The 27,206-nt window shown below is 36.2% G+C and overlaps 1 protein-coding gene across 1 annotated transcript in view; it reads left to right on the top strand.

The window, feature by feature from the left end:
* The window catches only part of LOC144355686 (regulator of telomere elongation helicase 1-like), a 161,618-nt gene that overhangs the window by 129,076 nt on the left and 5,336 nt on the right, over positions 1–27,206 (top strand). The window contains exons 31-34 of the mRNA XM_085493295.1: positions 6,299–6,377; positions 9,545–9,694; positions 9,955–10,046; positions 25,174–25,969. Of these exons, the coding sequence (XP_085349421.1) occupies positions 6,299–6,377; positions 9,545–9,694; positions 9,955–10,046; positions 25,174–25,969 (1,117 nt within the window). The remainder of the gene's footprint in view (positions 1–6,298; positions 6,378–9,544; positions 9,695–9,954; positions 10,047–25,173; positions 25,970–27,206) is intronic.

The raw sequence follows: 27,206 nt of genomic DNA on the forward strand, positions 1-27,206 counted from the left end.
TGCCATTTCCAATTGCCACTTGGTGTGGTACGGCCATTTTGAATTGCCACTTGGTAATGTTAGGTCATTTTAAATTGCCATTAGATGAGGTACGGCCATTTTGAATTGCCACTTAGTAATGTACGACCATTTTGAATTGCCACTTGGTAATGTTAAGTCATTATAAATTGCCATTAGATGAGGTACAGCCATTTTGAATTGCCACTTGATGAGGTACAGCCCTTTTGAATTGCCACTTGGTGTGGTACGGCCATTTTGAATTCCCACTTGGTGTGGTACGGCCATTTTGAATTCCCACTTGGTAATGTTAGGTCATTTTAAATTGCCATTAGATGAGGTACTGCCATTTCGAATTGCCACTTGGTGTGGTACGGCCATTTTGAATTGCCACTTGGTAATGTTAGGTCATTTTAAATTGCCATTAGATGAGGTACAGCCATTTTGAATTGCCACTTGGTAATGTTAGGTCATTTTAAATTGCCATTAGATGAGGTACTGCCATTTTGAATTGCCACTTGGTGTGGTACGGCCATTTTGAATTGCCACTTGGTAATGTTAGGTCATTTTAAATTGCCATTAGATGAGGTACAGCCTTTTTGAATTGCCACTTGATGAGGTACAGCCCTTTTGAATTGCCACTTGGTGTGGTACGGCCATTTTGAATTGCCACTTGGTGTGGTACGGCCGTTTTGAATTGCCACTTGGTAATGTTAGGTCATTTTAAATTGCCATTAGATGAGGTACTGCCATTTTGAATTGCCACTTGGTAATGTTAGGTCATTTTAAATTGCCATTAGATGAGGTACAGCCATTTTGAATTGCCACTTGATGAGGTACGGCCATTTTAAATTGCCACTTGATGTGGCATGGCCATTTTGAATTGCCACTTGGTGTGGTACTGCCATTTTGAATTGCCACTTAGTAATGTACGTCCATTTTGAATTGCCACTTGGTAATGTTAGGTCATTTTAAATTGCCATTAGATGAGGTACAGCCATTTTGAATTGCCACTTGATGAGGTACAGCCCTTTTGAATTGCCACTTGGTGTGGTACGGCCATTTTGAATTGCCACTTGGTAATGTTAGGTCATTTTAAATTGCCATTAGATGAGGTACTGCCATTTTGAATTGCCACTTGATGAGGTACGGCCATTTTGAATTGCCACTTGGTAATGTTAGGTCATTTTAAATTGCCATTAGATGAGGTACAGCCATTTTGAATTGCCACTTGATGAGGTACGGCCATTTTGAATTGCCACTTGGTAATGTTAGGTCATTTTAAATTGCCATTAGATGAGGTACAGCCATTTTGAATTGCCACTTGGTAATGTTAGGTCATTTTCAATTGCCATTAGAATGAGGTACAGCCATTTTGAATTGCCACTTGGTAATGTTAGGTCATTTTAAATTGCCATTAGATGAGGTACAGCCTTTTTGAATTGCCACTTGGTGTGGTACGGCCATTTTGAATTGCCACTTGGTAATGTTAGGTCATTTTAAATTGCCATTAGATGAGGTACAGCCATTTTGAATTACCACTTGATGAGGTCCGGCCATTTTGAATTGCCACTTGGTAATGTTAGATCATTTTAAATTGCCATCAGATGAGGTACAGCCATTTTGAATTGCCACTTGATGAGGTCCGGCCATTTTGAATTGCCACTTGGTAATGTTAGGTCATTTTAAATTGCCATTAGATGAGGTACAGCCATTTTGAATTGCCACTTGGTAATGTTAGATCATTTTAAATTGCCATCAGATGAGGTACAGCCATTTTGAATTGCCACTTGATGAGGTCCGGCCATTTTGAATTGCCACTTGGTAATGTTAGGTCATTTTAAATTGCCATTAGATGAGGTACAGCCATTTTGAATTGCCACTTCGTAATGTTAGATCATTTTAAATTGCCATCAGATGAGGTACAGCCATTTTGAATTGCCACTTGGTGTGGTACGGCCATTTTGAATTGCTACTTGGTAATGTTAGGTCATTTTAAATTGCCATTAGATGAGGTACAGCCATTTTGAATTGCCACTTGATGAGGTACGGCCATTTTGAATTGCCACTTGGTAATGTTAGGTGATTTATATTGCCACTTGATGAGGTACAGCCCTTTTGAATTGACACTTGATAAGGCACGGCCATTGTGAATTGCCACTTGGTAATGTTAGGTCATTTTAAATTGCCATTAGATGAGGTACAGCCATTTTGAATTGCCACTTGATGAGGTACGGCCATTTTGAATTGCCACTTGGTGTGGTACGGCCATTTTGAATTGCCACTTAGTTATGTACTGTCATTTTGAATTGCCACTTAGTAAGGTACACTGATTTTGAATTGCCACTTGGTGAAGTACGGCCATTTTGAATTGCCACTTGGTGAAGTACGGCCATTTTGAATTGCCACTTGGTAAGGTACAGCCATTATGAATTGCCACTTAGTAAGGTTCGGCCATTTTGAATTGAAACTTGGTAAGGTACAGCCATTTTAAATTGCTCGTAATGAAGTGAAAGTCAAAGTGGTGGCAAAATGTCTTTCGTCATAAACTTTTCTTGTGGACGCAATAACACTAATTATAATATTCAGCAGATTACTATCAAACTATGGTTAATCTGCAGGTATATTAACAAATATATACTAGAACTGTTCACTTGTTTTACCATATTTAGGGCTACTTCGGGCTAAACCATTCAGCAAAAATAGGATAAATGTGCAGTCATGTTATCCAGCATTTTAACCTTACCAGGTTGATTGAAAATGTTGTTGAAGTTTATGATAAACATATTAAAAATGGTGTTGACCTTGTCACATCAGATCATTTAAATTAAATTAACTTCAACTCTCTTGTTTTTGTGTTGCCTTTGTGTATGGACCTTTGTTTGATTAGTTCATTCTGTGATGATATATTCAATTCTCTGTTTTCAGCAAGTAAAGTGTTATTCTTGACTTCTTCTCCAAACCCACTACTGCAGTTGCTTTGATATATGTGTACTTTATGGAACTCTTTTAGATTAGTTACTTCTGTGCATAAAGGGAACCATCAAAGCTCTCCTGAAACAGCAGAGCTCTTTTGACCATTGGCTCACTTTTTAGCTCTGCTGTCAACTTTGTTGAGCGGAGCTTATCATACATGTATGAGTGATTGTCCGCTGTCATCGTCGTTTTATTTTTTCAACTTCTTCTTGAAAACTACAAGCCTGAATGTTTTTGATACTTGGTATATATGTACCTTGGGTAGACCTTTCTTAGATTTGTTCATTTCATGATGATATCTTCAATTCTCTAATTTTGGTGAATATTTTTGTCATTTTTGGTAAAAAGTGATATTTTCGACTTCTTGTTAAAAACCGCAAGTCCAATTGCTTTGATATTAGGAATATATATGTACTACATGTAGACGTCTCTCAGATTTGTTCATTTTGTAATGATATCCTTAATTCTCTAATTTTGGTGAATATTTTTGTAATTTTTGATAAAAAGTGATATTTCGACTTCTTTTTCAAATCGCAAGTCTGATTGCTTTTATATTACATATCTGATCTGATATGTAATGATATGCCCATCCTTATGCTGTGATCTGCCCAACACGTGTAATGATATGCCCATTCTTATGCTGTGATCTGCCCAACACATGTAATGATATGCCCCCCCCCCCCTTATGCTGTGATCTGCCCAACACATGTAATGATATGCTCACCCTTATGCTGTGATCTGCCCAACACATGTAATGATATGCCCACCCTTATGCTGTGATCTTCCCAACACATGTAATGATATGCCCACCCTTATGCTGTGATCTGCCCAACACATGTAATGATATGCCCATCCTTATGCTGTGATCTGCCCAACACATGTAATGATATGCCCACCCTTATGCTGTGATCTGCCCAACACATGTAATGATATGCCCATCCTTATGCTGTGATCTGCCCAACACATGTAATGATATGCCCATCCTTATGCTGTGATCTGCCCAACACATGTAATGATATGCCCATCCTTATGCTGTGATCTGCCCAACACATGTAATTATATGCCCACTCTCATGCTGTGATCTGCCCAACACATGTAATGATATGCCCCCCCCCCTTATGCTGTGATCTGCCCAACACATGTAATGATATGCTCACCCTTATGCTGTGATCTGCCCAACACATGTAATGATATGCCCACCCTTATGCTGTGATCTTCCCAACACATGTAATGATATGCCCACCCTTATGCTGTGATCTGCCCAACACATGTAATGATATGCCCATCCTTATGCTGTGATCTGCCCAACACATGTAATGATATGCCCACCCTTATGCTGTGATCTTCCCAACACATGTAATGATATGCCCACCCTTATGCTGTGATCTTCCCAACACGTGTAATGATATGCCCATTCTTATGCTGTGATCTGCCCAACACATGTAATGATATGCCCCCCCCCTTATGCTGTGATCTGCCCAACACATGTAATGATATGCTCACCCTTATGCTGTGATCTGCCCAACACATGTAATGATATGCCCACCCTTATGCTGTGATCTTCTCAACACATGTAATGATATGCCCACCCTTATGCTGTGATCTGCCCAACACATGTAATGATATGCCCATCCTTATGCTGTGATCTGCCCAACACATGTAATGATATGCCCACCCTTATGCTGTGATCTGCCCAACACATGTAATGATATGCCCATCCTTATGCTGTGATCTGCCCAACACATGTAATGATATGCCCATCCTTATGCTGTGATCTGCCCAACACATGTAATGATATGCCCATCCTTATGCTGTGATCTGCCCAACACATGTAATTATATGCCCACTCTCATGCTGTGATCTGCCAAACACATGTAATGATATGCCCCCCCCCTTATGCTGTGATCTGCCCAACACATGTAATGATATGCTCACCCTTATGCTGTGATCTGCCCAACACATGTAATGATATGCCCACCCTTATGCTGTGATCTTCCCAACACATGTAATGATATGCCCACCCTTATGCTGTGATCTGCCCAACACATGTAATGATATGCCCATCCTTATGCTGTGATCTGCCCAACACATGTAATGATATGCCCACCCTTATGCTGTGATCTTCCCAACACATGTAATGATATGCCCACCCTTATGCTGTGATCTTCCCAACACATGTAATGATATGCCCACCCTTATGCTGTGATCTGCCCAACACATGTAATGATATGCCCACCCTTATGCTGTGATCTTCCCAACACATGTAATATGCCCACCCTTATGCTGTGATCTGCCCAACACATGTAATGATATGCCCACCCTTATGCTGTGATCTGCCCAACACATGTAATGATATGCCCACCCTTATGCTGTGATCTGCCCAACACATGTAATGATATGCCCACCCTTATGCTGTGATCTGCCCAACACATGTAATGATATGCCCACCCTTATGCTGTGATCTGCCCAACACATGTAATGATATGCCCACCCTTATGCTGTGATCTGCCCAACACATGTAATGATATGCCCACCCTCATGCTGTGATCTTCCCAACACATGTAATGATATGCCCATCCTTATGCTGTGATCTGCCCAACACATGTAATGATATGCCCACCCTTATGCTGTGATCTGCCCAACACATGTAATGATATGCCCACCCTTATGCTGTGATCTGCCCAACACATGTAATGATATGCCCACCCTTAGGCTGTGATCTGCCCAACACATGTAATGATATGCCCACCCTTAGGCTGTGATCTGCCCAACACATGTAATGATATGCCCACCCTTATGCTGTGATCTGCCCAACACATGTAATGATATGCCCATCCTTATGCTGTGATCTGCCCAACACATGTAATGATATGCCCATCCTTATGCTGTGATCTGCCCAACACATGTAATGATATGCCCACCCTTATGCTGTGATCTGCCCAACACATGTAATGATATGCCCACCCTGATGCTGTGATCTGCCCAACACATGTAATGATATGCCCACCCTTATGCTGTGATCTGCCCAACACATGTAATGATATGCCCATCCATATGCTGTGATCTGCCCAACACATGTAATGATATGCCCACCCTTATGCTGTGATCTGCCCAACACATGTAATGATATGCCCATCCTTATGCTGTGATCTGCCCAACACATGTAATGATATGCTCACCCTTATGCTGTGATCTGCCCCACCCTTTCATATACAGGGCAAGTCATGCGAAGTTTTATGTTCAATCCTGTGAGGTGGGAGACAGGAAATGATAATACAAATGTTACTGTATTATTATTATTAATTATTTATATTCTGTTTTATAGCAATGTGATTATAATCAGTTGGTAAGTGGTCTTGTGGAATTGTTTCTTGATGATCAAGATAAACATGAGTTGTTCAGAAGTAAGTCTGACTCTGTAATTTATTCTGTAGTCTGAAGTAGGAACCAAAAATTTGGGTTCATCCATCTGTTTGTGAATGTGTGTCCAACATCAGACATGTTAGAACGAATTTTCACATTTTTTTCCGTTGATATTTACCAATATACCAACATATCAACATTTGAAGATGTCGTCACTTTTCTCAGGCATGCTTGCACTGATTTCATCATAACTTGGTACTAACATTACTCATGGTAGGTTTTCTCTGTTGTTTTATTTCATGATACAAAAATGGCTGTCTGGCCTTTTTGACTCCCGTGTGCAAAGCACAAAAAGGGAGTCTGCAGTTTGTGTGTTTGTCTGTGTTTCTGTCTGTGTGTCTGTTCCACTGATATCTCAAGAACCATACATTGATTTTTGATGAAACTTGGTGCATAGAAGCTCTGGGAAAATGCGCAGATTTGATTAGGTTTTCGTAAAAATCCATGCATATTAATGACCTAATTTGCATGATAATTAGCTAATTTTTAGTTGTTCCATGATTGTTCCACTGATATCTAAAGAACCACTCATTGGATTTTGATGAAACTTGGCACACAGATGCTCCAAACTAATGCGCAGTTTTGGGTAAAAATCTGTGCAATATTAATTACCTAATTTGCATAATGATTAACCAATTTCGGCTTTTCCACTGATATCTCAAGTACTAATCATCACATTTCAATAACACTTGGTACATAGATGTCAGAGGACACTGCACAGACCTGATAGTTTTTAGGGTAATATCAGTACCTATTGATTACCTAATTTGCATAATTAATAAATTTTCAGCTTTTGATATTTCAAGTATTAATTATCACATTTCAATGAAACTTGGTACATAGATGTCATAGGACACTGCACAGACCTGATAGTTTTTAGGGTAATATCAGTACATAATAATTACATAATTAGCATAATTAATTAATTTTCAGCTTTTGATATTTCAAGTAGTAATCATCACATTTCAATGAAACTTGGTACATAGATGTCATAGGACACTGCACAGACCTGATAGTTTTTAGGGTAATATCAGTACATAATAATTAACTAATTTGCATAATTAATTAATTTTCAGCTTTTGATATTTCAAGTAGTAATCATTACATTTCAATGAAACTTGGTACATGGATGTCATAGGACACTGCACAGACCTGATAGTTTTTAGGGTAATATGAGTACATATTAATTACCTAATTTGCATAATTAATTAATTTTCAGTTTTTGATATTTCAAGTATTAATTATCACATTTCAATGAAACTTGGTACATAGATGTCATAGGACACTGCACAGACCTGATAGTTTTTAGGGTAATATCAGTGCATAATATTTACCTAATTAACATAATTAATTAATTTTCAGTTTTTGATATTTCAAGTAGTAATCACATTTCAATGACACTTGGTACATAGATGTCATAGGACACTGCACAGACCTGATAGTTTTTAGGGTAATATCAGTACATAATAATTACCTAATTAACATAATTAATTAATTTTCAGTTTTTGATATTTCAAGTAGTAATCATCACATTCCAATGTAATTTGGTACATGGATGTCATAGGACACTGCACAAACCTGACAGTTTTTAGAGTAATATCAGTACATATTAATTACCTAATTTGCATAATTAATTAATTTTCAGCTTTTGATATTTCAAGTAGTAATCATCACATTTCAATGAGACTTGGTACATAGTTACTTAAGGACTGTGCAGACCCCTGATTAGTTTTTGGGTAAATATTTGTGCATATTAATTACCTTATTAGCATAATTAGTTAATTTTCAGCTTTTTGCCTGATATCTAAGTACTAATCATCATATTTCAATGAGACTTGCTACATAGATCTTCTAGGACTATGCAGAGACCTGATTATTTTTAATTGGATATTATTTACCTGATTTGCATAATGTTCCAATGATACATAAAGAACCACAAATTGGATTTTAATGAAACTTTTAAAGAGAACTACGCAGAGACCCAAATTAGTTTTTGGTAAATATTTATGCTTATTAATCACCTAATTAACACTGATATCTCAATTACTGATCATCACATTTGAATAAAATTTAGTACTTAAATGCTCTAGGACAATAGACAGGCCTGATTAATTTTGGGTTAAAATTTGTTCATATTAATTCTCTAATTAGCATAACAATTCATAATTTTTTTGTTCTGTTCATATTAGTTACCTGATTTACATTTAATTAGTTTTCAGCTTTTCTATCAATATCTCATGTACAAGTAATTTTGAATTAATTTTTAATGTGTCTTCAATACTCCCAGTACATGTACATGGGAGTTCTTTCAAAGCCTTCTTTGATTTGTATTTTAGTCGACTGTGGGAACTTATAGAATGACCTACATGTGTCCATGTGCCCCTGTTCTTAAAACCAGATCATGGTCATGTATGAATGGATTTTGTTCAATCTTTGTAGGTACATTGGACATTATGGAGCCTTGATGCACATCATTTTGTTTTTTAAATCAGATTCAAAATGGATGGCTAAATTCACATACTTAACAGATTTTACCGAAATTCTAGAAACACTGTTATCATTGTGCATCTCATCAGGCACAATGTGGAACCATTTTGACCAGAGATTAGAAATCAATATGCATATTCAAACTCAGAAACAATAAAGTCAAAATTGTTTGCACACAGTCGCACTATTTTCATGCTGCATAATACATCAGACAGTTGTCAATAGACTTTATTTGAATGCAAACAAAACAGGTTAATTAGTGACCATGATTTGTGAATAGCATCAAAACACCAATAGGAAAGGCTTATTATTTAGAGAGAAATCTGATATATATTTATCATTTCTGGTAGACAAGAAAAAATACTCTTCAATGCAGTGCAAACTAGATATGTTTCACACAGTATGCAGAAAATTATGTATTTTAAAAAAACAAGCTTAATTTAAACATGGATATTTTACCTCATACCTAGACAGCTTTCAATTTGTGTGCTTGTGTTTCCTACAAAGAAATGTGATGTTATGATTGCATGGGGGGAGGCAAGGGACAAGTATGATTGCATGGGGGGAGGCAAGGGACAAGTATGATTAAATGTCAGAGACACTGAATTATTGATGAGAATTACTACAATTGTTTTATGATAATTTTTCATTTGTTTTTCAGAATTTTACCGTTTTGTAAAACCGTGTCATAAGAAAGATTTTGATATACTCTGCAAAGGTCTGACAGGACTTGGATGTGGTTATAAACCAGAACATAGTTTACGCAGAGATACATTAAAGAAAGCCAAACAGCATGGATCAAATGGATCAGGTAAAAATCACACAGCAAGGATTTACATGTATAATCGAAATACTGAAAACTTAGATCAAATATTAAATGTGTATGTTTACAATGTTTGGTACTGAGTTATATTTAACTCAGTCCAGGTGATTTCTACAATATTGTGTTTTTCAAAGTTACATTATTATAATTATAGTATTATGCGAAAATTAAAAATTGGTTTTCAATGGTAGCAAAAAATCTAGATTTTGGTAATGAGCTGCAAGTGTGGTTTATAATTTATGTTTCAGAGATGGAAATGAAGATGAAAAAAAGAAAACGAGATTTTGAAGACAGCTCTTATTGCAGTAAAGCAAATAAAATACCAATGATCTCACATTCGGTATGTCTCAATTTCTGATCACATTCCAAACATGAAAATACACATGCATTATGATCAAATTTTGTTTTTAACTCCCGTGTGCGAAGCACAAAAAGGGAGTCTGTGCAGTTAGTGTGTCTGTGTGTGTGTCTGTTCCATCGATATCTCAAGAATCACTGTTCGAATTTCAATGAAACTTGGTATATAGCTTGTCTGGAGCAATGTGCAGAATTGATTAGTTTTTGGTTGACATCTATGCATATTAATGAGCTCAATCTGCATAATAATGTGTGAATTTTAAGCTATTTCAGTTATATCTCAAGAAGCATTAAAACGATTTTTATGTAACTTGGTAAGAATGTTACTAATGATTGGCTGCTGCAATTCCTTGTTTTATTTTACATTTTACATTTTAATTAAAATTTAGCATTTTTTATGTATTTTATTATTTTTTTTTTTTTCTGCCCAATTGCATGAATACAACTAATAGGAATCGGTGAGTGGACTAATTTGCATAATGATGCGCATGCGTATTCTATTTTTTATGACCAGCAATTTATGATGGTGTCGGCCATTTTGTTATTTCCAGTTTGTTGTACAAAAACGAAGCAAACGCTCGGGAGCTGACATGTATCTGTTTATATTATGAAAAGGTCTAAGAAATTACATGTATGATAAATAAATAAATAAATAAATAAATAAATAAATAAATAAATAAATAAATAAATAAACAAACAAATGTATAACCTCAATGACTGTGAAACGAATTACTGTGCAAGCTAGTTTAGTTTAGTTTATTCACGTGTGGTGTACAATTACATTCGAGCCACATTACTTTGAACCCTGTGTGGGCCCAGTAAAGAAAATAATGAATGTGAGATTCCTCATCGTCAAAAACATGGCAGTGTTGAAGATATGAAGATGGTTGGGAGGTTTGATTTTATGGTAAAATGTTATGTCAATTTGTTGTACTTGTGAATCTTGATTTATCACCGTATTATTGAACGCGAGAACAAATATGGTGACCTCCAGCATCAATGTAGTTGTATCAAGTCGCTGCCGTAAGGAGATATTTCCTTTCTATCGCTTACCAACATTGTATTGTACTTCTTTCCATTATGAATTACATATATACACATTTGGAAACTTGCATGGTGCACTTTCACCTCCACCCTCTCAAAATTACGAAGCTATCAAGTCGATTAGTAGGTATATGATGTCTATGTGTGTAGATGACTACTGCGTTGTGCAAGGGCTTCTCATACGTAAGTGGGGTACATTCCCAGTAAAAATATCTACCAGGGGTATTTACACAGGGCTGACAAAATTTGCCGACATGTGTAAATATGTGTTGGGATTTGGAGAAAAAAAACTTGTAAAACATACCGAATTTAACATGACAGCTGTGATCAATTTTGATGCCGATTGTTGGTGGGCTGATCAGCATGTCGAATTATTTCTGAGAACGTTCTTCGTGTGGGAAATCACAAAATCATTAGCTGGTTTACCTTATTCTTGTGTCAGAGTACCCTGTACAAATGAAATGAATCAACATGCGATGATTACCAAAACAATTTGACAATCTGTGTCTCATTTGTTCACCGCTCCTCAAAACAGTGTTATGAGGGGTATTTTTTCCCAGTCCTTTTCGTCAGAAATTACGAATTCATTGGCTGTAATATATCCCAGTTTACTTTAGTTGTTTCATCCGAGTATTCTGTACATTGTTTTTACCTAGCAAAGGAAACAATCGGTGTCTGGCTTTGTTGTATTTACACTATTGCAACACCTTATGTGGCTCCCGGCGTGGGCCTTGTGTTTCACTATTTTTTTCATTGAATATTACAAGACACGATATCCCTCAAATCGGAAGGCACATTTATTGCTCGAGTTACTGTTCCTATTAAGTTAAGCCATGGAACAAAAAAGAAAATATGGTTAAGCTGAATACCATGCTTCATGTGGAATGTATAGACCGTGATGTCGGCATTAACTACTGGATGTACAGTGGAAACCACTGGGGCGACGCCACGTTGACCGCATCTCCTGCCTGGTAAAAAAACAAACATGCGGGATGGAGTGCAAGGTTTTAAGTCGTTGTAGATGTTTTCGAAACGAAAATTAGCGAATAGGTTTTGTATCGAGCCACTTAAAATGTCTTGTGTGTATTTTTGGTTGGTACTCATCGCGTGCGACTTTCCCCAGATAGTGTAAATTTATACGCAGTAACAAATGATACGCGTTAGGGATTACTTTAAATTTTATGTACCGAGAAGTCTGCCGTAAATAATTGATATTTGTTATGGTCTTGAGTTGTACGATGGTTGTATTTTTACCATGTCGATTAGCGGGATATACGAACCAATCGAAGGGGCTCTAAAGATTGTGATGCATTCCTTATAATATACGTAACTAAAAATAAATAAATATAATATTTATTGACATACATATTGATATTAAGATAGTGGTTTGAATTTTAGATATTTAGATTGTGATTGTTTGTCAGAAATTTACATAGTTTTTCTTACTACTTTACGTTTTCCGTGTTAACTAAATTTCTAAAATATTTTTAAATACCCTATAAGTTTAATTTGGGCATTTATTTGTTCACTATTTTCGTTGCATTTCATTTTGCCCAATGTTTTATGAATTATTTTAGTTTTCTTTTTAATGTTTTAATTTTTGTGTAGACTTTTTATGCATATTTTTAAGTAGGCTTATTTTCAAATATTTTTGATTTAATATTTAATAGATTATTCATAATTTGTTTATCATTTTCAAATATTCCTGAATATTACATCATGAACCCTATTCCCTCAGCACACAGGAGTTCTTTTTAAGCTTTATTTGAATGATAATGTTCTTTGATACTTTATATTGTAAAACTAAGTCAGATTAAGGGTTACCATGAACTAAAAATTCTTCATTCACAGGGCACATAAAAGTATTTGTTATATGAGAAAACAAAACAACCTGTACACTTGTGTAGTGATTGTTATTGTACACATCAAAACAACCAGTACACATGTGCAGTGATTGTTATTGTTCTCATCAAAACAACCAGTACACATGTGTAGTTATTGTACACATCAAAACAACCAGTACACATGTGTAGTGATTGTTATTGTACGCATCAAAACAACCAGTACACATGTGTAGTGATTGTTATTGTACGCATCAAAACAACCAGTACTTAAGTGTAGTGATTATTATTGTACACATCAAAACAACCAGTACACATGTGTAGTGATTGTTATTATACACATCAAAACAACCAGTACACATGTGTAGTGATTGTTATTATACACATCAAAACAACCAGTACACATGTGTTGTGATTGTTATTGTACTCATCAAAACAACCAGTACACATGTGTAGTGATTGTTATTGTACTCATCAAAACAACCAGTACACATGTGTAGTGATTGTTATTGTAGGCATCAAAACAACCAGTACACATGTGTAGTGATTGTTATTGTGCTCATCAAAACAACCAGTACACATGTGTAGTGATTGTTATTGTACTCATCAAAACAACCAGTACACATGTGTAGTGATTGTTATTGTACTCATCAAAACAACCAGTACACATGTGTAGTGATTGTTATTGTATGCATCAAAACAACCAGTACACATGTGTAGTGATTGTTATTGTACTCATCAAAACAACCAGTACACATGTGTAGTGATTGTTATTGTACTCATCAAAGCAACCAGTACACATGTGTAGTGATTGTTATTGTACTCATCAAAACAACCAGTACACATGTGTAGTGATTGTTATTATACACATCAAAACAACCAGTACACATGTGTAGTGATTGTTATTGTACACATCAAAACAACCAGTACACATGTGTAGTGATTGTTATTGTACTCATCAAAACAACCAGTACACATGTGTAGTGATTGTTATTGTACGCATCAAAACAACCAGTACACATGTGTAGTGATTGTTATTGTACGCATCAAAAGAACCAGTACACATGTGCAGTGATTGTTATTGTACTCATCAAAACAACCAGTACACATGTGTAGTGATTGTTATTGTACGCATCAAAACAACCAGTACACATGTGTAGTGATTGTTATTGTACTCATCAAAACAACCAGTACACATGTGTAGTGATTGTTATTGTACGCATCAAAACAACCAGTACACATGTGCAGTGATTGTTATTGTGCTCATCAAAACAACCAGTACACATGTGTAGTGATTGTTATTGTACGCATCAAGACAACCAGTACACATGTGCAGTGATTGTTATTGTACTCATCAAAACAACCAGTACACATGTGCAGTGATTGTTATTGTACTCATCAAAACAACCAGTACACATGTGCAGTGATTGTTATTGTACGCATCAAAACAACCAGTACACATGTGTAGTGATTGTTATTGTACGCATCAAAACAACCAGTACACATGTGTAGTGATTGTTATTGTATGCATCAAAACAACCAGTACACATGTGTAGTGATTGTTATTCTGCTCATCAAAACAACCAGTACACAAGTGTAGTGATTGTTATTGTACGCATCAAAACAACCAGTACACATGTGTAGTGATTGTTATTGTATGCATCAAAACAACCAGTACACATGTGTAGTGATTGTTATTGTGCTCATCAAAACAACCAGTACACATGTGTAGTGATTGTTATTGTACTCATCAAAACAACCAGTACACATGTGTAGTGATTGTTATTGTACTCATCAAAACAACCAGTACACATGTGTAGTGATTGTTATTGTAGGCATCAAAACAACCAGTACACATGTGTAGTGATTGTTATTGTATGCATCAAAACAACCAGTACACATGTGTAGTGATTGTTATTGTACGCATCAAAACAACCAGTACACATGTGTAGTGATTGTTATTGTACTCATCAAAACAACCAGTACACATGTGTAGTGATTGTTATTGTATGCATCAAAACAACCAGTACACATGTGTAGTGATTGTTATTGTACTCATCAAAACAACCAGTACACATGTGTAGTGATTGTTATTGTATGCATCAAAACAACCAGTACACATGTGTAGTGATTGTTATTGTATGCATCAAAACAACCAGTACTCATGTGTAGCGATTGTGATTATACTCATCAAAACAACCAGTACGAATGTGTAGTGATTGTTATTGTACGCATCAAAACAACCAGTACACATGTGTAGTGATTGTTATTGTACGCATCAAAACAACCAGTACACATGTGTAGTTATTGTTATTGTACGCATCAAAACAACCAGTACTCATGTGTAGCGATTGTTATTGTACGCATCAAAGCAACCAGTACACATGTGTAGTGATTGTTATTGTACACATCAAAACAACCAGTACACATGTGTAGTGATTGTTATTGTACACATCAAAACAACCAGTACACATGTGTAGTGATTGTTATTGTTCTCATCAAAACAACCAGTACACATGTGTAGTGATTGTTATTGTACACATCAAAACAACCAGTACACATGTGTAGTGATTGTTATTGTACTCATCAAAACAACCAGTACACATGTGTAGTGATTGTTATTGTACGCATCGAAACAACCAGTACACATGTGTAGTGATTGTTATTGTACTCATCAAAACAACCAGTACACATGTGTAGAGATTGTTATTATATGCATCAGAACAACCAGTACACATGTGTAGCAATTGTTATTGTACACATCAAAACAACCAGTACACATGTGTAGTGATTGTTATTATATGCATCAGAACAACCAGTACACATGTGTAGCAATTGTTATTGTACACATCAAAACAACCAGTACACATGTGTAGTGATTGTTATTGTGCTCATCAAAACAACCAGTACACATGTGTAGCGATTGTTATTGTACACATCAAAACAACCAGTACACATGCGTAGTGATTGTTATTGTATGCATCAAAACAACCAGTACACATGTGTAGTTATAATTGTTATTGTACTCATCAAAACAACCAGTACACATGTGCAGTGATTGTTATTGTATGCATCAAAACAACCAGTACACATGTGCAGTGATTGTTATTGTACGCATCAAAACAACCAGTACACATGTGTAGTTATTGTTATTGTACTCATCAAAACAACCAGTACACATGTGTAGTGATTGTTATTGTACTCATCAGAACAACCAGTACACATGTGTTGTTATTGTACGCATCAAAACAACCAGTACTCATGTGTAGCGATTGTTATTGTACGCATGAAAGCAACCAGTACACATGTGTAGTGATTGTTCATGTATGTAAATGTGTCGAAATGGGCGTAGTGCGAGTGGCTAGTGCTAGTAGCACTAATCCGAAAAAGTACTAGATCTAGTGCTAAAATGGCACTAGATCTAGTGCTAAAATGGCACTAGATCTAGTGCTAAAATGTGCACAGTGCGAGTGGCATTGTTATCGCATTGTCAACGACGTCGAATAATAGGAGGGGCATCAACAACCACTTTCATATGCAAACTACAAACAGTATAAAACATCGGCAATATACGCGAGATGTCCATAATAATACTTTCTTTATATGCCGTCGTAAATTAGCCATCCGAAAATCGCCTGGGGATTTCACGGCTGGTGGGCACTTATTTTGGGCTCAGAATTTCAAAAAATAATCATCAAATATTTTTTGAGGACTTCCATTTTCATCATTGAAGTATCTAACTAGTGTACGCAGACTTTCAACACCGTCAGTTGGGCCACCAAAGACGAAAGAAACTATTGCAGAATTAACAATAATAATTAATAATTCTTGTTGAATTAAAAAGTAGACCGCCTGCAATTTCATTACAATATCGCCCAGTGTCATTTTTCAAATACATTTGTTTTTATTTTATTGGTAACGAAAGTATATTCTCAACGAAGTTTCAAATAAAAACGAACACAACTGCATTGTGTAGTAGCAAATGATTCTGGTTGCGCAATCCGGTCATGCTGCGTCTCACAATTGTTGAATATTATTCAGTAGTGATTATAATAATGCACAAAAAATAAATTCGTTGAATTGTTATGAAATTCAAATGAAATTCACTTAGTTTCATCGTAAGCAAATGATTCCGATCGCATATAAACGCTCGATGCTGTAGGGTATCCGCCATGTTTCTTTTGTATGAGTTGAGCTAATAGGTCAAATCGCTAATTAACCAATCAAAATGCTGAAGGATGCCCATGTGTTCAAATCACCATAGCTCATTTAAATAGATTGAACGCAACGCGGAAGAGATTTGCCGATATTGTAGTACGATATTTTGGCTTGGATTTTGATGGGAAAATGGCATGATTTTTTTTTTCAAGTCAAAAAATAGCTGTTTTCAAAAGATGAACTGAGCATCAGAAGAATAATTTAATATTGTTTACAGTGATAGCAGCTCTTTGTTCACACGAAGCTTACCCATTCACGCTTGTAACAATAAACACGCTCTTGAATAAAAATTTAAATCACCGTCCGTGTTGAGGGACGGTGCTTAAATAGACTATTGTAGGCGTCCGGAAAGATTGAAATGTCTAAAAAATTACGCCAAAATATTTAAAAACTGCCGAAAAATCGCCGCATTACGAAACTACGGTTATCACGTATGCGCACTGGGTTTGTTCAGCTGTGAAGGGTTAAAATACGCATTTCACAACCGGAAATTCAACAGACTAACTTGTAACTTCACAGATTTTGCATGTTTTAATTATTAGCAACTGTAACAAGAACAAAATTTCGAGAGTCTAGAACAAACAATCCTAAGGACTCCTAAAAAATACTATTGCTGAGAAAGTGTCTAGACATATATTATATGGTCATGTTAAAAAATCAGCGAGGTTATATCATATTCCGCTAACTGGTTACTTGTGTAAGCAATCGCAAACTATCATTGGCATCAAAGATGAGCTAGACAGTGTCCTTATCAGGATTAACTTGGGTTGAAACGAAAGGAAATAAGCCAGTTAAGAGGCTTAAATGGCCATTTGAGAGGGGTTGTCGCTGCTTCCGTTAGTACCTCCTTGCATAGACGTTCTAAGGTCTATGCTCCTTGTTACAATGTAACAACAGGATTGCGTGAATCCACTTTTATAATTGGTTGATTATGTCCGCAAAGGTCAATGTCATGACAACCAGACAACGGTTCATTTTCTGTCTGGTTCCCAGCGGTACTGAGCGACATGCCCATTCACAGGTCGCCGTACACACAAAATCCACCGAGCTTTACAGGGACCCGGGACTTAGACTAGGAGTATACACATTTTTTATTTAGTTCACATATGGCATCATAATTTCATTTTCGAAGATCTATTTTCATTAAATGTGGCGCCGACTAGAAATAAAACGGCACGTCAGCGATTTAAAAAAAATCAACGCTGAATTCCACCATTTACATACAAGTTACAAGTTTATATCCACCGAAGCTGAAAACACAAACTTCCACACAATACGATTTCATACAGTGTATCTATTCACAATTTGTAAAAATTGCGAAGTTTGACCTGCAGTTTCACTGTCCGTGGAGCTAGTTTCCCGGCCGATCGCGTTGTTTCAAAGGTCTCTTTTAGTAACCGTGATTACGACAAACGTGGACAATGACATTCATGTACATTCTCAATTTTCCCACTGCAGCACATTTCCCAATGAATGAAAGATACAACAATTTACATAAATATTAATTCATTTTCGGACAATTACGGGATGTCTCGACGTCGTTGACAATGCGATATCAATGCCACTCGCACTATGTACATTTTAGCACTAGATCTAGTGCCATTTTAGCACTAGATCTAGTGCCATTTTAGCGCTAGATCTAGTGCCATTTTAGCACTAGATCTAGTACTATTTCGGATTAGTGCTACTAGCACTAACCACTCGCACTACGCCCATTTCGACACATTTACATACCTCGATTGTTATTGTACTCATCAAAACAACCAGTACACATGTGTAGTGATTGTTATTGTACTCATCAAAACAACCAGTACACATGTGTAGTGATTGTTATTGTACTCATCAAAACAACCAGTACACATGTGTAGTGATTGTTATTGTACTCATCAAAACAACCAGTACACATGTGTAGTGATTGTTATTGTACGCATCAAAACAACCAGTACACATGTGTAGTGATTGTTATTGTATGCATCAAAACAACCAGTACACATGTGTAGTGATTGTTATTGTACTCATCAAAACAACCAGTACACATGTGTAGTGATTGTTATTGTACTCATCAAAACAACCAGTACACATGTGTAGTGATTGTTATTGTGCTCATCAAAACAACCAGTACACATGTGTAGTGATTGTTATTGTACTCATCAAAACAACCAGTACACATGTGTAGTGATTGTTATTGTGCTCATCAAAACAACCAGTACACATGTGTAGTGATTGTTATTGTACTCATCAGAACAACCAGTACACATGTGTAGTGATTGTTATTGTACTCATCAGAACAACCAGTACACATGTGCAGTGATTGTTATTGTACGCATCAAAACAACCAGTACACATGTGTAGTGATTGTTATTGTACTCATCAAAACAACCAGTACTCATGTGTAGTGATTGTTATTGTGCTCATCAAAACAACCAGTACACATGTGTAGTGATTGTTATTGTACACATCAAAACAACCAGTACACATGTGTAGTGATTGTTATTGTACACATCAAAGCAACCAGTACACATGTGTAGTGATTGTTATTGTACACATCAAAACAACCAGTACACATGTGTAGTGATTGTTATTGTACTCATCAAAACAACCAGTACACATGTGTAGTGATTGTTATTGTACGCATCAAAACAACCAGTACACATGTGTAGAGATTGTTATTGTACGCATCAAAACAACCAGTACACATGTGTAGTGATTGTTATTGTACTCATCAAAACAACCAGTACACATGTGTAGTGATTGTTATTGTACGCATCAAAGCAACCAGTACACATGTGTTGTTATTGTTATTGTACTCATCAGAACAACCAGTACACATGTGTAGTGATTGTTATTGTACGCATCAAAACAACCAGTACACATGTGTAGTGATTGTTATTGTACGCATCAAAGCAACCAGTACACATGTGTTGTTATTGTTATTGTACTCATCAGAACAACCAGTACACATGTGTAGTGATTGTTATTGTACACATCAAAACAACCAGTACACATGTGTATTGATTGTTATTGTACACATCAAAACAACCAGTACACATGTGTAGTGATTGTTATTGTACACATCAAAACAACCAGTACACATGTGTAGTGATTGTTATTGTACGCATCAAAACAACCAGTACACATGTGTAGAGATTGTTATTGTACGCATCAAAACAACCAGTACACATGTGTAGTGATTGTTATTGTACGCATCAAAACAACCAGTACACATGTGTAGTGATTGTTATTGTACGCATCAAAACAACCAGTACACATGTGTAGTGATTGTTATTGTATGCATCAAAACAACCAGTACACATGTGTAGTGATTGTTATTGTACGCATCAAAACAACCAGTACACATGTGTGGTGATTGTTATTGTACTCATCAAAACAACCAGTACACATGTGTAGTGATTGTTATTGTACGCATCAAAACAACCAGTACACATGTGTAGTGATTGTTATTGTACGCATCAGAACAACCAGTACACATGTGTAGTGATTGTTATTGTACGCATCAAAACAACCAGTACACATGTGTAGTGATTGTTATTGTACGCATCAAAGCAACCAGTACACATGTGTTGTTATTGTTATTGTACTCATCAGAACAACCAGTACACATGTGTAGTGATTGTTATTGTACGCATCAAAACAACCAGTACACATGTGTGGTGATTGTTATTGTATGCATCAAAGCAACCAGTACACATGTGTTGTTATTGTTATTGTACTCATCAAAACAACCAGTACACATGTGTAGTGATTGTTATTGTGCGCATCAAAACAACCAGTACACATGTGTAGTGATTGTTATTGTACACATCAAAACAACCAGTACACATGTGTAGTGATTGTTATTGTATTCATCAGAACAACCAGTACACATGTGCAGTGATTGTTATTATACGCATCAAAACAACCAGTACACATGTGTAGTGATTGTTATTGTACTCATCAAAACAACCAGTACACATGTGTAGTGATTGTTATTGTACTCATCAAAACAACCAGTACACATGTGTAGTGATTGTTATTGTACTCATCAAAACAACCAGTACACATGTGCAGTGATTGTTATTGTATGCATCAAAACAACCAGTACACATGTGTAGTGATTGTTATTGTACTCATCAAAACAACCATTACACATGTGTAGTAATTGTTATTGTACGCATCAAAACAACCAGTACACATGTGTAGTGATTGTTATTGTACGCATCAAAGCAACCAGTACACATGTGTTGTTATTGTTATTGTACTCATCAGAACAACCAGTACACATGTGTAGTAATTGTTATTGTACGCATCAAAACAACCAGTACACATGTGTAGTGATTGTTATTGTACGCATCAAAACAACCAGTACACATGTGTAGTGATTGTTATTGTATGCATCAAAACAACCAGTACACATGTGTAGTGATTGTTATTGTACTCATCAAAACAACCAGTACACATGTGTAGTGATTGTTATTGTACTCATCAAAACAACCAGTACACATGTGTAGTGATTGTTATTGTACACATCAAAACAACCAGTACACATGTGTAGTAATTGTTATTGTACGCATCAAAACAACCAGTACACATGTGTAGTGATTGTTATTGTACGCATCAAAGCAACCAGTACACATGTGTTATTATTGTTATTGTACTCATCAGAACAACCAGTACACATGTGTAGTGATTGTTATTGTACGCATCAAAGTAACCAGTACACATGTGTAGTGATTGTTATTGTACGCATCAAAACAACCAGTACACATGTGCAGTGATTGTTATTGTACTCATCATAACAACCAGTACACATGTGTAGTGATTTTTGTTGTACGCATCAAAACAACCAGTACACATGTGTAGTGATTGTTATTGTACGCATCAAAACAACCAGTACACATGTGTAGTGATTGTTATTGTACGCATCAAAACAACCAGTACACATGTGTAGTGATTGTTATTGTACGCATCAAAACAACCAGTACACATGTGTAGTGATTGTTATTGTACGCATCAAAACAACCAGTACACATGTGTAGTGATTGTTATTGTACGCATCAAAACAACCAGTACACATGTGTAGTGATTGTTATTGTACGCATCAAAACAACCAGTACACATGTGTAGTGATTGTTATTGTATGCATCAAAACAACCAGTACACATGTGCAGTGATTGTTATTGTACGCATCAAAACAACCAGTACACATGTGTTGTTATTGTTATTGTACTCATCAGAACAACCAGTACACATGTGCAGTGATTGTTATTGTACTCATCAAAACAACCAGTACACATGTGTAGTAATTGTTATTGTACGCATCAAAACAACCAGTACACATGTGTAGTGATTGTTATTGTACGCATCAAAACAACCAGTACACATGTGTAGTGATTGTTATTGTACTCATCAAAACAACCAGTACACATGTGTAGTGATTGTTATTGTACGCATCAAAACAACCAGTACACATGTGTAGTGATTGTTATTGTACGCATCAAAACAACCAGTACACATGTGTTGTTATTGTTATTGTACTCATCAAAACAACCAGTACACATGTGTAGTTATTGTTATTGTACTCATCAGAACAACCAGTACACATGTGTGGTGATTGTTATTGTGCTCATCAAAACAACCAGTACACATGTGCAGTGATTGTTATTGTACTCATCAAAACAACCAGTACACATGTGCAGTGATTGTTATTGTACTCATCAAAACAACCAGTACACATGTGTAGTGATTGTTATTGTACGCATCAAAACAACCAGTACACATGTGTAGTGATTGTTATTGTACTCATCAAAACAACCAGTACACATGTGCAGTGATTGTTATTGTACGCATCAAAACAACCAGTACACATGTGTTGTTATTGTTATTGTACTCATCAAAACAACCAGTACACATGTGTAGTTATTGTTATTGTACTCATCAGAACAACCAGTACACATGTGTGGTGATTGTTATTGTGCTCATCAAAACAACCAGTACACATGTGCAGTGATTGTTATTGTACTCATCAAAACAACCAGTACACATGTGCAGTGATTGTTATTGTACTCATCAAAACAACCAGTACACATGTGTAGTGATTGTTATTGTACGCATCAAAACAACCAGTACACATGTGTAGTGATTGTTATTGTACTCATCAAAACAACCAGTACACATGTGCAGTGATTGTTATTGTACGCATCAAAACAACCAGTACACATGTGCAGTGATTGTTATTGTACGCATCAAAACAACCAGTACACATGTGTAGTGATTGTTATTGTACGCATCAAAACAACCAGTACACATGTGTAGTGATTGTTATTGTACACATCAAAACAACCAGTACACATGTGTAGTGATTGTTATTGTACTCATCAAAACAACCAGTACACATGTGTAGTGATTGTTATTGTACACATCAAAACAACCAGTACACATGTGTAGTGATTGTTATTGTACACATCAAAACAACCAGTACACATGTGTAGTGATTGTTATTGTACGCATCAAAACAACCAGTACACATGTGTAGTGATTGTTATTGTACTCATCAAAACAACCAGTACACATGTGTAGTGATTGTTATTGTACACATCAAAACAACCAGTACACATGTGTAGTGATTGTTATTGTACGCATCAAAACAACCAGTACACATGTGTAGTGATTGTTATTGTACGCATCAAAACAACCAGTACACATGTGTAGTGATTGTTATTGTACGCATCAAAACAACCAGTACACATGTGTAGTGATTGTTATTTTACGCATCAAAACAACCAGTACACATGTGTAGTGATTGTTATTGTACTCATCAAAACAACCAGTACACATGTGTAGAGATTGTTATTGTGCTCATCAAAACAACCAGTACACATGTGTAGTGATTGTTATTGTACACATCAAAACAACCAGTACACATGTGTAGTGATTGTTATTGTACGCATCAAAACAACCAGTACACATGTGTAGTGATTGTTATTGTACACATCAAAACAACCAGTACTCATGTGTAGTGATTGTTATTGTGCTCATCAAAACAACCAGTACACATGTGTAGTGATTGTTATTGTGCTCATCAAAACAACCAGTACACATGTGCAGTGATTGTCATTGTACTCATCAGAACAACCAGTACACATGTGTAGTTATTGTTATTGTACTCATCAGAACAACCAGTACACATGTGTAGTGATTGTTATTGTGCTCATCAAAACAACCAGTACACATGTGTAGTTATTGTTATTGTACTCATCAGAACAACCAGTACACATGTGTAGTGATTGTTATTGTGCTGATCAAAACAACCAGTACACATGTGTAGTTATTGTTATTGTACTCATCAGAACAACCAGTACACATGTGTGGTGATTGTTATTGTGCTCATCAAAACAACCAGTACACATGTGTAGTGATTGTTATTGTACTCATCAAAACAACCAGTACACATGTGTAGTGATTGTTATTGTATGCATTAAAACAACCAGTACACATGTATATTAGATAATTTATTGAATTTTATTGAATGGATACTTACAAGAACAGTGTTTTTAATTCATAATAAATAAATCATAGTCTCATGTTGCTATGAATATACATTTATTACAATAATATTAAAAAGCATGTGTTTTTGTGTATATTACATCTTTATTAACCTTTATGCATAGATATATCCTGGATACATGTATATGTACAATAGTAATTCAGAATTTTATTGAACAAATTCTGTGTTTATTAGCAAATATTCTGATTTATGATAACGCTAAATCATAATATAGTGTTTCTATGATTCTATAACATATTCTCATGTCAGATTTATGCATGCCTGCAAGTATGTTATTTTTTGTTATCACTGTACGTCGCTGCTTTTAAGTGGTTTTCCATTCAATAATATGCACGCTATAATGTCTATTGTTGTATCAAATACAATGCAATGCAATGCCTCTTAAGATGTTAAACTGTAATAGTGTGTGTTTTGGTATGCGTACAGTTATAATTTATTTACAGATGCTGTCTGGTTTAAATGGAAATGGAAATCTTGATACATCCACCCATCTGTCAGGTCATGAACACAAATCAGGAAGCGTTACCATGGCATGTGTGAAGCCAATTGCCAAACAAGTTATTGATGATAGTAAGGAAGTTGAGTTGAAGGACCAACTGGAATCACCTCTCAAATGTAAAATAAGTCAATCTTTCTCAGAACAAAATTCATCACAAAAGGCTTTCTGTATGAATGAAACTGTGCCATCACAGTGTAGCCCTGAACCATCTTTGGATACGAGTGTCAGTCTATTCAGTGCCGAATCCTCTGCTGTTGATACCTCAATTGATTCTGTGTCTGGTTCATCCAAGAAAAAACATAAACACAAGAAAAAGTTTGTGTTGGATGACAACCAAATCTGTAAAGACAGTGAGGAAAGTTTCAATAAAATTGGTCATTCGGATATGCAGAATAATTTAGTGACAGGTAGTTGTAAAAAAATCAAGAAACCCAAACATCATAAAAGTGACCATGTGCAGCCAGGTTGCATGCAAGTGAGTGCTAGTAAAAAAAAAAAGAAACACAAGCATTGTAAAAAGAAACTTACAAATTTAAACGTGGATGCTGATGAAGTGGAAAATGATAAATTTGTTGAATCAGAATCTGCAAATTGCAGCTTTAAGTCAGCCAGCAGTACAAGTGATGAGACAGAGAAAGTATGTGAAAATGATACATTGTCTGAAGCTACATGGAATACACATCACTCTGTGAATCGACGGCTCATTGATAATCATGTACAAAGATCTCAAATCAAGTCTGGTGAGTATTTTAAAAAACATTTGTATGCAGTTACCCATATTCCTGTGATATGCAGTAACCCATAACCATGTGGTATGCAGGTATCCACATTCCTGTGATATGCAGTTACTCATATTCCTGTGGTATGCAGTTACCCATATACCTGTGGTATATGCAGTTACTCATAACCATGTGGTATGCAGGTATCCACATTCCTGTGACATGCAGTTACTCATATTCCTGTGGTACGCAGTTACCAATATTCCTGTGGTATGCAGTTACCCATATTCCTGTGGGATGTGCAGTTACCCATATTCCTGTAGTATGCATTCACCCTTATTCCTGTTGTATAAGTTACCCACAACCCTGTGGTTTGCAGTTACCCATATTTCTGAGGGATGTGCAGTTACCCATATTCCTGTGTGATATGGGTAATACATAACCCATAACTTTGTGGTATGCAGTTATCCATAATCCTGTGGTATGCAGTTATCCATAATCCTGTGGTATGCAGCTACCCATATTCCTGTGGTATGCAGCTACCCATATTCCTGTGGTATGCAGTTACCCATATTCCTGTGGGATGTGCAGTTACCCGTAACCATGTGGTATGCAATTACCCATACCCATGTGGTATGCAGTTACCCATATTCCTGTGGGATTTACAGTTACCCATATTCCTGTGGGATTTACAGTTACCCATATTCCTGTGGTATGCAGCTACCCATATTCCTGTGGGATGTGCAGTTACCCGTAACCTTGTGGTATGCAATTACCCATACCCATGTGGTATGCAGTTACCCATATTCCTGTGGGATTTACAGTTACCCATATTCCTGTGGTATGCAGTTACCCATATTCCTGCCAGATAAGTGTCCCATATTTCTGCCGGATACGCAGTTCCCATATTTCTGTGGGATATGCAGTTACCAATATTCCTGTGGGATGTGCAGTTACACATATTTCTGTGGTATGTGCAGTTACCCATATTCCTGTGGGATGTGCAGTTACCAATATTCCTGTGGGATGTGCAGTTACACATATTTCTGTGGGATGTGCAGTTACCCATATTCCTGTGGGATGTGCAGTTACCCATATACCTGTGGTATTCAGTTACCCATATTTCTGTGGTATGCAGTTACCCATATTCCTGTGGTATGCAGTTACCCATATTCCTGTGGGCTATGTTATGTAGTCTTGATTGATTATGAAAATGGTCTTTTAACGTTTTTTAGCTCCGCTGTCGACTTTGTTGAGC

This window comes from Saccoglossus kowalevskii, chromosome 18, assembly GCF_978046115.1.
Source record: "Saccoglossus kowalevskii chromosome 18, keSacKowa6.1, whole genome shotgun sequence".
NCBI classification, from domain to species: Eukaryota; Metazoa; Hemichordata; class Enteropneusta; family Harrimaniidae; genus Saccoglossus; species Saccoglossus kowalevskii.